This window comes from Psammomys obesus, unplaced genomic scaffold (genome assembly GCF_907164565.1).
Source record: "Psammomys obesus unplaced genomic scaffold, mPsaObe1.curated_primary_1811, whole genome shotgun sequence".
Lineage (NCBI taxonomy): Eukaryota > Metazoa > Chordata > Mammalia > Rodentia > Muridae > Psammomys > Psammomys obesus.
Window position 1 is genome coordinate 123701 of NW_026590598.1, and position 13390 is coordinate 137090.

At 39.8% G+C, this 13390-nt stretch overlaps 1 protein-coding gene across 2 annotated transcripts in view; it reads right to left on the reverse strand.

Moving 5' to 3' along the window:
- Positions 1-13390, reverse strand: part of Grid1 (glutamate ionotropic receptor delta type subunit 1) — a 735469-nt gene that overhangs the window by 46850 nt on the left and 675229 nt on the right. For both annotated transcript variants that reach the window (XM_055607998.1, XM_055607999.1), the window contains exon 13: positions 8430-8625. In XM_055607998.1, coding sequence (XP_055463973.1) covers positions 8430-8625 — 196 coding nt within the window. The remainder of the gene's footprint in view (positions 1-8429; positions 8626-13390) is intronic.

Genomic DNA, 13390 nt, shown 5'->3' on the forward strand with positions numbered 1-13390 from the left:
TTTTTTTTTAGGGCAGGTCATACTCAGAACTCAGTAATCTAAGGAGATTTATTTTGCTCCCTTTATGCTATATCCATCAAAATCTTGACAAAGTTTTTGAAGAAACTGACAAAAGAATTTTAAGATTTAAATGAAAATAGTTAAGATTTGCACAAGTTTACATGAGAAATTAAAATATTAAATAACTGAAAAATTCATGCTTCTAATTACTGTAAAACTAGAATTTTATAGAGTTACTGTAAAACTACATTGATCATTTATGCCCTGGTATTAGAATAGATTGATCAACAAGGGGACATAAAGAGCAAAGAAGCAGGCCAACATGCACATTGTCTCTGATTATCAATCAAGGCATCTCGTCTATGCATTGGGCTAGCCATATAATTTTTAGCAAATGATGCCCATTTAATGAACATATTATAGACAATAGGTAAACATGGACAACTACCTCATTCCAAATAAAAACATATACTTTAGGTATAATACTGAGTATTAAAACTTCTAGAAGAATATTTGAATGTTAGATTAGTCAATAGGTTTTAGGCACGGCACAAGTATTAACCATAAGAAAGCAAAAAAAATGATATATAGTGTTTTATCAAAATTAAAAATTTCTACTTCTCAAAAGGCACCATTAAGAAAATGAATGGGCCAGCCACCCTCTGAGAATTATATTTGTAGCACTTACTCTTCATTGAGGACTTATATCCAGAATATAATAAAAACTCATATAAATCAGCAATGAAAAGATGAAAAGCTTGATAAAAATTAACAAAAGACTTAAGCTCACCCTTCTGAAGAAGATGTATGACTGGCCAATAAGCACATGAAAAACTACTTAACATCAGTAGTCTCCAACTTCAAACAAATGAGGTAGTTCTGCAAACCCACTGAAATGACTATAATTTAGTTAAAAAAATTAAAATTGGCTATAATTTCAAAGTGAGTCACAAAAACTGGCAAAACTAATGTTGGCTAGGCTGTCTAGGAATCTAAACTCAAACAAGTAGTATACTGTTGGTGGGTATGTGAAATAAAACAGTACCAGACAGGCCCTTCTCCATGGCCCTGCGGGTTCACTACTGTGTATCTAGCAAAGAAAAATAGAAACCTAACAAAGAAAAAACATAACACTGAGTAAATATTTATATTGTGTTATTCATAATTGTCCTGATCATAATATCCTATTCATAATAGTCCTAGATTGTCAACAATGGCAATGTGCTAGATCTATTCAGAGTGGATAAACAAGCTGAGAATTATTTTTTAAATAGAATAGTATTCAAAAAGCTAAAAAAAAAAAAGAAAAAAGTGACAATAGTGATAGCCACAGTGTCATGGGTCAGTCTTATAGAAATGTTGCTGAGAGACATTTATATTCCTAATCCATTTATATGAACCGCAAGAAAGGTAAATGGAATCCTGCTGTGTATTCTGTGTGATGAAAATGTGTATTTTGCCTAAACTCATGCAATGGATAAGATATGTGTGCATCTTAGTCTATGTATGCCAGTTGTTTCTCATGAAAGTCTGAGGGGTGTTTGTCTTTTATTCTCTTTAATTTTCTCTTGCTAACATGGCAGATGCTAAGGCAAGGTGCTGACATTGACTGAACAACTTGGGCTATAATCCTCAGGGTTTCTCTCAACTTTACACTTTGGCAGATTGAAAAAAACACATTTCCATCACCTTCAAACATTCTCTGGTCATGTTTTCCACACAGAATACACAACAGGATTACATTCACTCTGCTTGTGGTTCATATAAATGCCTTCAGAATATAAGTATCAGTGTCCACCTTAAGTCACTCAACAAGTTTCTGTAAGACCTACCCATGACATTGTGGCTATTACCATTGTAACTTTTCTTCCTCTTGTTTCTGGATTTTTGTATAGTATTGTACAGTATTTTAAGAATAATTCTCAGCTGGGCAAATATTCCTAAAGTCTCACCAATGATCCAACAAGGTGAGTTTAATTGTTCAAAGCCACAGATTAAATTACATGCTATTTATACTCATATGTAGAACTCCTAGGCAAAGCCCACTCAAATTGCTTTTCTTCAGTGAATAATTAAGGGAATAAATGAATAAATGAATGAGTGAAGAGAAGATACCATTCAACCTGCAAAATGGATAAAGTGCTTTAAAGCAAATACAGATGATGTAGAAACGGAAAAATGATCATCTATTGTGAGTGGCTTAGAAGGAAGGACACTCAGAAAATCCCTCTCCATACTAACTCGGAAGCAAATAAAGGACATAATAAAGTCCTAAAGCATGAAGTTGCTGGTGTCAGTTGCTGTTGCTTTCCACTGTAGAGCGATGCCTGCATCTTGCCATCCATTTTATGAGGGGGGCAAACAACCATTTTCATGCCAATGATTCTGGTCTTTGAATCTGGCATCCCCAGAGCACCAGGAAGTACCCTCTTATGGAAGCTTTCCCTTCTTCTCAATAGGAACTCCCATTACACCACAAGCAAAGCTTCTTCCACACACAGGCTCACCTCTAGCACCTAGCTCTTGCCAAATGCGGTTTAAAGTTTCCAATCATTCATTGGAAAACTGTGGTCCTTCGGGGAATCACCTCCTTACACCCCACAGTGTTGATTCCCGACACTCAGCAGGGAGTGCACACAGTGAGAGCTTGCCAGAGAACAGAAAGGAAGAGAGTAGGTGCTGAGAGACGGTACACAAGCAGCATTAGAGGGTGGAAAATAAATAAGATGTGGCTTTATAGTTCCCTTACATCAGTTTTCTTAGTTTGTGGCCTTGGTGATATGCACTATGAAGGAAAAAGATACTTTCTGTGAAGAGAGTGGTCTCAAAGCTACTTCCCTCTGAAAAATTACTGTCTCCAGCCACAAAGTCTGAGACAAGCTACTCATCTATTTATTCAAAGGGCTCAATGAGCTGTAAAGATTGACATTTAAACTATTAACACTATATTCTATTTGACAATGTTATTAAATATTAGGTCTGATTTATGGAAAGGCTTAATCGTTTGGCAGTCTAGATCAGGGTGGCCCTGCACAGACATTGGATTATGTTGGATGTTACTTGATGGAGTTGATTGAACTAAAGAAAAAAATATTCCCCCCAGCAACATTAGAGTCTGACTTCATGTGACATAGTTATTATCATATAAATTTGAACCACTTGCAAGCTCAATTCTGTTATCTCAATCTCCAATTGATAATTTTAATAGTTTGGAAGTCAAAGATAAAACAACACATCTAAATAATCTTTGCTGTGACACATGGAAAGATGAATAAACTTTCAAAAGGGAAGCTAGGCGTATAGCTTGCTACTTTAGTATGTAAGTGAAAAGGAAATAAAAACATGTGCATATGTAAAGTAGAAACGCATGAAGGAAATGGCACCGGCAGGGCCAGCCTGTGCAAACAGGCCACACAGGTTGCTGACTGCACCATTCCTGTCTGTGTAACTTCAGGCAGTTACCCTTTCTTAGGCTAAAATCCCATTTCCACATTATGGAGACAAAGGAAGTCAATTAGTCTAGTTACGATGTAAACAACAGTGTATGTACATGATTTGACGCGATGTCTGGCGCAATGTATTTGAAGGCAATACTATACCAGATTAGAACTTATTTGGTTCTAGTATAGTGAGGAAGTTCCTAGGCTACCTGAGATGGACTGGAAAAAACAAGAAAGACAGAGACCATATGTTACTAGATGGGGCAAAGACGAGGAAGAGCCACTAGAAGTACCCAGGGTGGTACTAGAAGTACCTGGATGAGTGCAGAGATAGATGAGTTGCTGTGAGGTGTGGCTGTACATACACAATGGAGCTGAGCTAAATCGTCAAGTATGTAGTGCTGGATAGTTTTATGTCAATTTGACATAAGCTAAAGTTAGATGAGAGAAGGGAACTTCAGCTAAGAAAATGCTTCAAAAAGATGGAGATGTAGGCAAGCCCATAGGGTATATTCTCAACTAGTGATTGATGGAAGAATGTCATGACCATTGTGGGTGGTTCCATCCCTGGGCTGCTGGTCCTGGATTCTATAAGAAAGTATGTTGGGCAAGCCATGGGAAGCAAGCCAGTAACTAGCACCCCTGCATGGTCTCCAGGTTCTGGCTCTGTTTGAGTTCTTGCCCCTACTCCCTTCTGTGATGAACTACAGCATGGAAGTATAAACCCAATAAACCCTTTCCTCTCCAAGTTAATTTTAGTTATAGTGTTTCATTGCAGCAATAGAAACCTTGATTAGGACAAGGATTAAAATGTGAGCTGCCTGAAGAATCAATGAGCTATAAAATGGTGTACAGTTAGACTGAAGCACTTTAGAGGCCCCTGTGAACGTCTAAATGGTGCCAAAATCTAAACAATAAGTAACTAGCAGTGACTATGAAGGAATGAATGACACCCAGCTTTGGTATGAGCCAATAGTCACGAGTTTCATTGACAAATTGATAGATAATAATTATTTTAGGCTCTAAATGCCATATGGTCTTTATTAACTCTGCTGGATTATCAGGAAAAAAAGGACAAACGAAATGTAAATGAATGGGTGATATTTTCTAGTAACATTTTATTTACAAAAAAATATATTTGAATTATAACCATATGGCACAGATTTGCCAGTCATTGATGAGTCTTTATGTCTTTAATTTTTTCTTTACTTTTGAGAATTTAATATATGTATACAATTAAACATGATCAGATATCTACTCCCATTTCCTTCCAGCTCCTCGGTAATTTCCACAATATGGTTCCCTCCAAACTTCATGTATTTATTTTGTTTAAATAACCCACCAGGTCCAGTTACAGCTGCCCATACATTCACAGGTGATGTACTTCACGAGAAACCTACTAGTGGCCACATCTTCAATAAGGGGTGATTCTCCTCCCCCAGCAAACATCTACTGTCAGTAGCTTCTCAGCGTGCACTTTGTTCTGGAGAAGATCTGTCCACCATTGCTGGGGTTTTGCCAGATTGATAGATCTTGTTCAGATAACCACAGATACTGAGAGATCATGATTTGATAGTCCTGACATATCTGGGACACAGCACTTCACAATAATTCTCCCTATCCTCTGGTTTTTGTGTTCATTTCACCACCTCTTCTGTGATCTTTCCAGCCCCTTGGTGCTGGTGGTGAGTTGATAAATGTATGTGATGGGGTTGAATACTGGCTTCAGAAAGGCATTTATGCAGGGAGGGGTGGGTGATTATGGGGAAACCAGGAGGTGAAGAGCAGGTATAACTCAAAAGAGGGAGATATGAAAAGCCATATAGAGGCCTACTCTCATGCATCCCAAATGAAAGAAAAAATAAGTCAAAGTAAAGTAAAACATATGTGAAAAGAAAAAAAGGGAAGAATAATGAGGGTTAAAAGATTGAGCATGGATGGCACAGGGAAGAGAGAAGACGGGATACAGATAAATCAAAACAAGGGTGTATGAAAGGCCAACCAACCAAGATAATTTCAAAGTACAACCTAAAAGGAATGTCAACAAAATTATCTCATATGTATGGACAATGCTGACTAGTCTTTCTTTGATCTGATAGGTAGATATGGTTTAGAAGTTAAGGCAGTTCCTCCCCCTCTTTCTGCCACACATCCTTCAGGAGCAGCAGGATTCTGAGAGAAGGCTAACAAGACATAGGCCTAAAAATAAACCTGGACGTGTTTTCCTGCTTTTTCCAACAGAGAACCTAAGGCTAGTAACCTGCTAACAGAGAGCAGGAACTGTGAGCCTAAGTCATCTGTCTCTGCTCGTATAGACAGCAAACAATGACTCATTCAGGAAGAATTCAGTATTTATTGAGACATACTAGATGCTTGCCAGTTTTGTAAAAAGCACACATTGTACTTTCTTCATAAATAAAAATTTCTTCTTTTTCCAAAGAGCTCCCTGCTGTCTTCCTTATGGCCCAGGAAGGTCTGTGCTCTTTCTTGCCTGAGTAGTAGCAGGCAGGAAGCAGTAGAACTCAGCTGTAAGGCAACCATGACACAACTTTTTCCAGTTCTGCTACTGGAGAAAAGGATTGTTTCTTCCTAAGCAATAACCCACCTAAGTTGGTTTCAGGTCATTAAAAGCTGCAGTGTTTCCCAATAAAAAATAATAGCACTTCTTCAGTATTGCCCAGACACTAAGCTACTTGACTTTAGTGGCAATTAGACATTGCTCCGCTATTGCACACTGTCTGGAATTGGAGCCAGAGTCACCAAAGAGCAACTGGAAATTAGAAGTGTGATCACTCTTCTGTGGCTAAAGGACACTCCAGTAGAAGTCCCTCCATAGGTATCTCATAGCCTCTGCAGGGCAGGCTGCAGGGCACAGTAGAAAGAGGCTCTGGCTGGTGTTTGGAGAGCTGATCTTATACGATGTTAGGTTGTGACCCATGTCTTCCAATTTGTCAATTTTCCTTTACAGTGCTTAGATTTAGGGCATAAGCATCTGAAGTCTGGTCTGCTGTAGTCTAGTGACCCATGAGGTTACCAAATGTGTAATCTTCATGCAGGGCAGAAAAGCTCCATGGGGCAGATAGAAAGCTTTTCAGTCTAGACCTTGCATATGAACAAACATAGAGGAAGGATTTGGTAGGGAATCTGAACTTGTTTTCTAAAAAAAAAAAAAAAAAAATCAGCATTCTTCATTTTTGGCAATACTGTAAACTCACTTTTATACACTGGTTATAAAGGTTATAAAAGCCTGAATGTCTGTTAGTGCTAACACACAATTTCTGCTCTTGGAGATTCAAATGCAAGATGGGGTGGTCATGACCCTGAAGTCAGCTTGTGGTTTATAAAATGATGCCCATAAATGTAATATAGACCCCAGAAGGATGAGGTTCTGAATCATGAAGCAATGGGCTCTGATAAGAACCCTTTATTTGAATCCTTCATTGTTTGTTTTTATTTTATATTGATTTGATCATCTGCAAGACAGTGAACAAGGGACTAGGGTTGACTAAAATTGGGGAGGAGCATCTCCCCTGTAGCCCATCTCCAGATTTGCCACCTCCCAGAGGGTTTTGGTAGTGTCTGTTGGCTTTCCCTATTCCAAAGCAGACATACAGATTGAACAGGAAAGGCTGGCATGTGCTGGGAGTCTGATTCTGCCTGATTTGTCTGCATTCATTTATTTGGAAGAATAGATAGGTGATGAGAATGATATTAATCATAGACCTTGATTTAGGATGTCTGTTCATGGCTCTTTTTTTTGTAATTGAACCATTTACTACTTATTGTGTAACATGAAAAAAACAAAACAAACAAAAACCAACAACACCAAAAAAAAAAAAAAAATTAACACTGCTTATCTAAAACTACAGTGAGTGTGATTTACCCTATCAGTAAGTAAAAACTTCTCTCCTTCCTGTTGCTCACGTCTCCCATCTGCAGCAATTATCATGGAGACCCTTCTCTTTTATCATTAATTTAGATGTGAATCTAAGAGAGCTTTATACATTTTTTAAAGGAGGTGATGGTAAAAGTTATTTCCTATTACTTGACCCATATGAAATGGTCTACAATGCATTTTTGTTCAAAATTATTCTGTTAAGATTCATCTGTACCATTCAAGGCAGCTGTAGCTCATCCATTTCATTGCAGATGTTTTTCTCCATGTTAGTGGCTCTTTGGGTTGTCTCCAGGGTTTGGGTTGTATAAACAATGCTACCATGGCTTTCCCTGCCTCTAGGAGTTCATGTAGACATTTATCTGGGGTGGATACACAGGAGTGGAATTGCTGAGCCATGGAGTACATGACATCTCATTCTACAACACAATGGCAAACCCTTTCCAAAGGCGTCGTATTAAGAACAATCCCACCAGTAATTAAGCACCTGTTACTTGCATCCTCTCTACCACCTCTTGTCTTGTGCCAGGCTAATTGGTGTAAAATGATATATCTTTATGATCTTAATTTGCATTTCATAAAACACTAACGACCTTAAGCATCTCTTGCTGTGATTATCGGCCATATGTGTTGCCTCTCAGTGAAAGGCCTTTGCAAGACTTCTGCCCATTTTTTACTAAGCTGATGAGCTTCCCTTTTTGATTTGCAGAAGCCCACCATATATTCTTGTTGCTCATCATATATGCTCGCATGTGCTGTAACTACGCCAAGTGTCTCCTGATAAACAGCTATCTTTTACTTTCTAAGAGGTGCTGTGTGTGGTGCTTTTTCGATGAGTCTTTGCAGGTCCTCTGTGAATGGAGAGTTGTTTTTTGGGGGGTGGTAGGGAGGAGAGAGAAAAAGGAAGGGTGAGAGGTAATAGTGATGCTGCTGGGCAGAAAGACTATAGGGCATCAACGTGATGAGTATGAGGATAGACTACCTACAGTCAAATACCTACAGCTGGTAGAAAGGCATCTGTGGCTTAAAAAATGATCAAACCCATCGTGACTATCCCAGCATATGTACCCACCCAGATACCAACTTTTGCCTACCTTCCTGATGCCTTCTGAAGGATTGGACACACAGTTGTCAGCCCCTCCATTCTTGCTTATGGTCCTCCAGAGCTCAGCAAAAGTGCTATCCTGCTCCAGGGGATTGGTACCCTTGGCTCTGAAGTACTCATAGACAGCAGAATCACGAACAGTGCCATAAGACATCTCCAGTTGCTTGGACAGGTCCTGAAACGTCCTGAAAGGAGGAAAGGCAGTAAGACATTGGTAATTACTACATGCTACACACTGTAAAGACACAGTGGAGTGCAAGCTGCACACCCTCTTCCCCCGAGTTCCACGCTCTGCATTGATTCTTTATCCACATTCCTCACACCCAGTCTCCAAATGCACCAGTCTCTCAACCTGAAGCCAGGACTCCGAGACATGTCACAGATACATTTCCTATAAGATTACAAAACATAAAAAAAAAAAAACCAGATTCTGTGTTGAACCCAACACATACAGTGATAAGAATGGTTTCTGCCACCAGCAAGCTTGGAGTACAGCTACAAAAATATGTCAAGGCAGTAAATTAAAATATAAAAGAGTCAGGGCAACACAAAACACCAGTTACTGAAGGCATCATCCCTGAGCATCAAAAAGTTGAGCAGGCAAGATGGATGACATAGATGACTTGCACTAGCACTTGAGGTTAGTGAGGCAGACACTCACAATGATGCTGAATCAATTAAAAGGCATCCCCACCAAAACTTGAAGAAAACCTGGAGCTCGAGCCGATTAATGATGCTGAGAACTTAGCAACCAATTTGAGTTTTGAAACAGTAATGATAACTGGGTTTTTACATGGATCTCCTGACTTTCTTTTTAAGCATGAAAAGTTATTTAAAAGATACTAATGATCACACAGAAACAAGTAGCCCCAGCAAGGCACATGTTAGAAGGCCAGAGCATCTCAGGAAGACCCTTCAGCACCCTGATGACAGACACCTAAGCTGGGGTCAGAAAAGAAGGCTTCTTTCTGAAAAAAGAATTCATACATTTCCTTACTTTCTGGTTTGCATGGTAGCAAACCCATCTTGAACTGAAACTGAGATTACTTTGAAACTGTGCTTCCTGTACTTCCCTAACTATGCCATGCTCATATCACTCATGTCTTCCTACGTGGAATACCATGAATATCGTGCCTGTTTTATAATAAAGTATGGAAACTCTTATTTAACATGTGTACTGTGTATGTGTGCATGGATGTGTGCATGAGTGGGAGCTATGCATGTGTGTGTAAACCTGGCAACACATCACACTGTAGAGGATCAGTTTTCACCAGCTATCACATGGCCCACTTGGAGATCCAGTCATTACTGCCACCCAGCGCTACAAGAGAAAATCTTTCCACACACTACAAGCCTGGAAAGAGATACAAACTCAACATCCAAGATACAGTTTCTAGTGTTTATTATTTTTACACCATTAGAACATCAAAGATGCTTTAGCTGAGCCACTGTTAAGTCAGGAATACTCTGTTGTGAGGGTGGGAAGGATGAATTAATACAGTACTCTTATTTGCTACTTGAAAGCATTGTCTATCATGACACTTAGAGAGAATGCCATATACCAGGCAAATGTGAAAAATTAAAAATTCCCAATAGGAATCCAAGCTTTCTTTCCAGGGTCTGATCAGATGACACTTTATTTATTTCTCTTCCGAAAGTCTCAGTATCTCCTCTATTAACCCACACCATTATCTGTACCTCTCACTGAGTCTTCCCCCAGGAAGAGCTAACCCAGCTACCTTGTTTTGCTTTTCTATTGATGTAATAAACAGCATGACCAAAAGGAAGTTGGAAAGAAATGGATTTATTTCATCTTATGGTTTAAAGTCTAACATGAAGAGGAGTTAAGGCAGGAACTTAGAGGCAGAAACTTAAGCAGAGACCATGGAAGAATACTGCTTATTGGTATGTTCCCTGTGAATTGCCAAGCTTACATTTTTATACAACCCAGAACAAGCCTTAGAAGTCGGAACCCTTCCACAACAAGCATTATTCAAGAAACTTTCACAGCACCTTACCTACCAGCAATCTGATAGGGCCCTTTTCTCAGTTGACTGCTCGTCTTCCCAAATCTTCTTAACTTGTTCAAATTAACCAAAAACTAATCAGTACACCAACTAATCTTCCAAGGATGATCTATACAACTTCTACCTTCTGTTCATCTCCAGTGGTACTCCCTATTTCTACTTAGCACCATTGCCAACCTGAAAATAAGAAATGCCTTCCTTTCTTATCTGAGCTACTAGGGTATCCTTCTTTGTTTGGCCAGAATCCTTTTTACCTCATTCATACTTTTACAAATCTAGCTGCAATGCTATCCTTACCCCATGTCTCTTTATGCTGTCTTCATATCTTGAAGGCTAACATAACTGCACCATCTCACAGCATTCCCTAGCAAGGACAAGCAGTGGTTCTGGAGTCCAGCTGCTGTCTTGTTTTGAGGCTCCACTATCTTTATACAGAGTGGCCTGTACAAGCTCAATAATGTCTTCATGACTCATTTTCCAAATTTTAAGATGAAGCCTAGAGGCAGAACCTGTAGCAATAGGTTCCCACTAAAGATTAAGGAGGATTCATGGTCAGGTCAAAGACCAGTATGATGGGGTCAAGAGCTGGGGGTCATGATTCTGAGCTCTATTATACACATGGGCCCCCACCAGATGTAAGAATTTGAAGGTCTAGTGCTGAAGCAGCCCCATCATTACTTCATGGCCCTGGGTCCAGGGCTAACAATAGTCTACATAGCAAGCACACAAGACCTAGCAGTGTGTAGTTGCTCCCTACTGTTGTGATGTCACATTTTATAGCATTGCCCTGTTCCTTGCTATGTGGCCTACAAGTAGAGCTAAGGATTCATTTCAATACATTGAAGATGAAAGGAAACATAAAATAACAAATTTGTTACAGAAATCCTTCTAATTATTGTTCATTATTTATATCTAATTGAAGCAAGATGTTCCTTTGCTTGAAGGGCCCCGAGGGTTGTAACTCTGCCATAATTTCCTGTAATGAAAGGAGGGGAAATCTTTTTCCTATATTTTTTTTCTCATGGTAATACAAACAAATGCAGGCTTTGATGAATGGGAAATATCAGGATGAATTACACAGTTGAGTCTAAATACTGAACTTCTCTAAATTACTGCAGTTTCCACAAGTATGGAATGAATGCATAACTTCCAGAGAGCTCTGATCTCCCGTTTTATCCCTACATTTGAAATTGAGATGTCCTCTATCCTGTGTATTTATTCATGATGGTGTTTCAGGCCAGAGGCTCAGGGAACATCATGGATGACAAGCAGGCAGCATGAATGCTAATAGCTCTAGCTCCCTTTCTGTCTCAGCATAGCTTATTGTTCCCTCTTCCCAAACATCACCTTCATCCTGGGAAGTTCCACTGTCTGACTCATGGCTTGTCTATCACCTCCTATAGGCACAAATTTTCATCCAGAGGTCTCTGAATTCACAGATGAAGGAACAAAGAAACCCAAGATCACCACCATGACTGTCACACAATAGGTCCACCCATCATGTTCCTGAGAGTCTAAGCCTTAAAATGCAGAAGAGGTGGTCCCACCCAAGGACACCCTAAACCTATCATTCCCATGGATAGTTTTCGCATGTCAGAGCACAGAGATTTGGAAAGGGCACACAGGGAAGGATAAGGGAGAACAAGGACAGCCAGTCAACCAGGCTGCCAAGCAAGCATTGACAATCAACAAAAGACAGATGTTGAATGCAGATAGGTACCCCGTCCAAACAAGTGGAGGAGTTTCACCAGGAGGGAGCTACACTTGCAACACATACAATTAACCTTTCCTGAAGCCACTCTTTTCAGCAAGAAGTGACTCCAAGTGTCTAGGCACTTACATTCTAAGACAAATGGAGGGCATTCCCACTCATCACAGGTCGATTTCTGTCAATCCTGTGTGTAATACGCACCTCGATAGAAATCACTGGACCAGCTACTGCCCCAGACAGCTCCTAAATGGCTAATGGGCCAGTCACAATGACACCTAAAGCAGGAGATGAGTAGTGAGATTACAACAGGACATATGTGAATGACTAGAGAAAACAAAACAAACAACAACAAAATTGACCAAACAATGTGAATGGGAGAAATCCAGTTACAAACTGGAGATCTGTAAACAACCAGGAGAGGAGCCACTAATCTGTGAGCCAGAGGTAAGAAAGGGTTACCTGAAGAAGCATTTTGCTGAATCATATAGCCTGGGTGGAGGCAGCCAAGGAAGAACCAATGAGTAGGGCATTCTAGGAAGAGAAGAAATTATACAGACCCTGATGGGTGGAGTCAATATGGTTCAGCTGGGATGTACACTACAAGGTGATTCTAGGCAGCTGACAGAGAGTTTTGGAAGCTGGTGACTCTGGATGAAATTCTGTCTCAGAAAATCCCAGTCATCTGATGCACTCCGTCAACTTTCATGTGGTCCTTGGAGCTGCAGCCGCAGCAGCCCCCTTCGCATTATGAGTAATTGGAATCTCTTGATCTTGACACCAGAGCTAACAATTCAGAAACTCTTGGGCTGGTGCTAGGCAGCCCTGTTCTCACAGCTCTCCAAGGAACTTTAATTAATTACGTTCTAGAAACACTGACCAGAACAACATATTCAGTATCTGAAGTCTTCGTTTCTATAAGTCATCCTGTTTCATAGGGTTGGTGAATATTCATTATCACAGGCACATGTCCAGCACAGTCATGTACAGTGTCTGCTCTTCTGTCAGACTGTCAACAAGTAGTCCCAGTGTTTGAACCACAGTGCCCACAAAGCTAGGGGTGGTATGCAGAGTTGAGGGTAATATACTGATAACATTTTACATTTTAAATGACTGTAGCTGTTCCTGATCCTCACGATGGAGTTAATAATATACATGAGGTCACTTGAGATGTGGCTTGATATCCTGCAGTATACACAACCTCTGTTTAGTCTA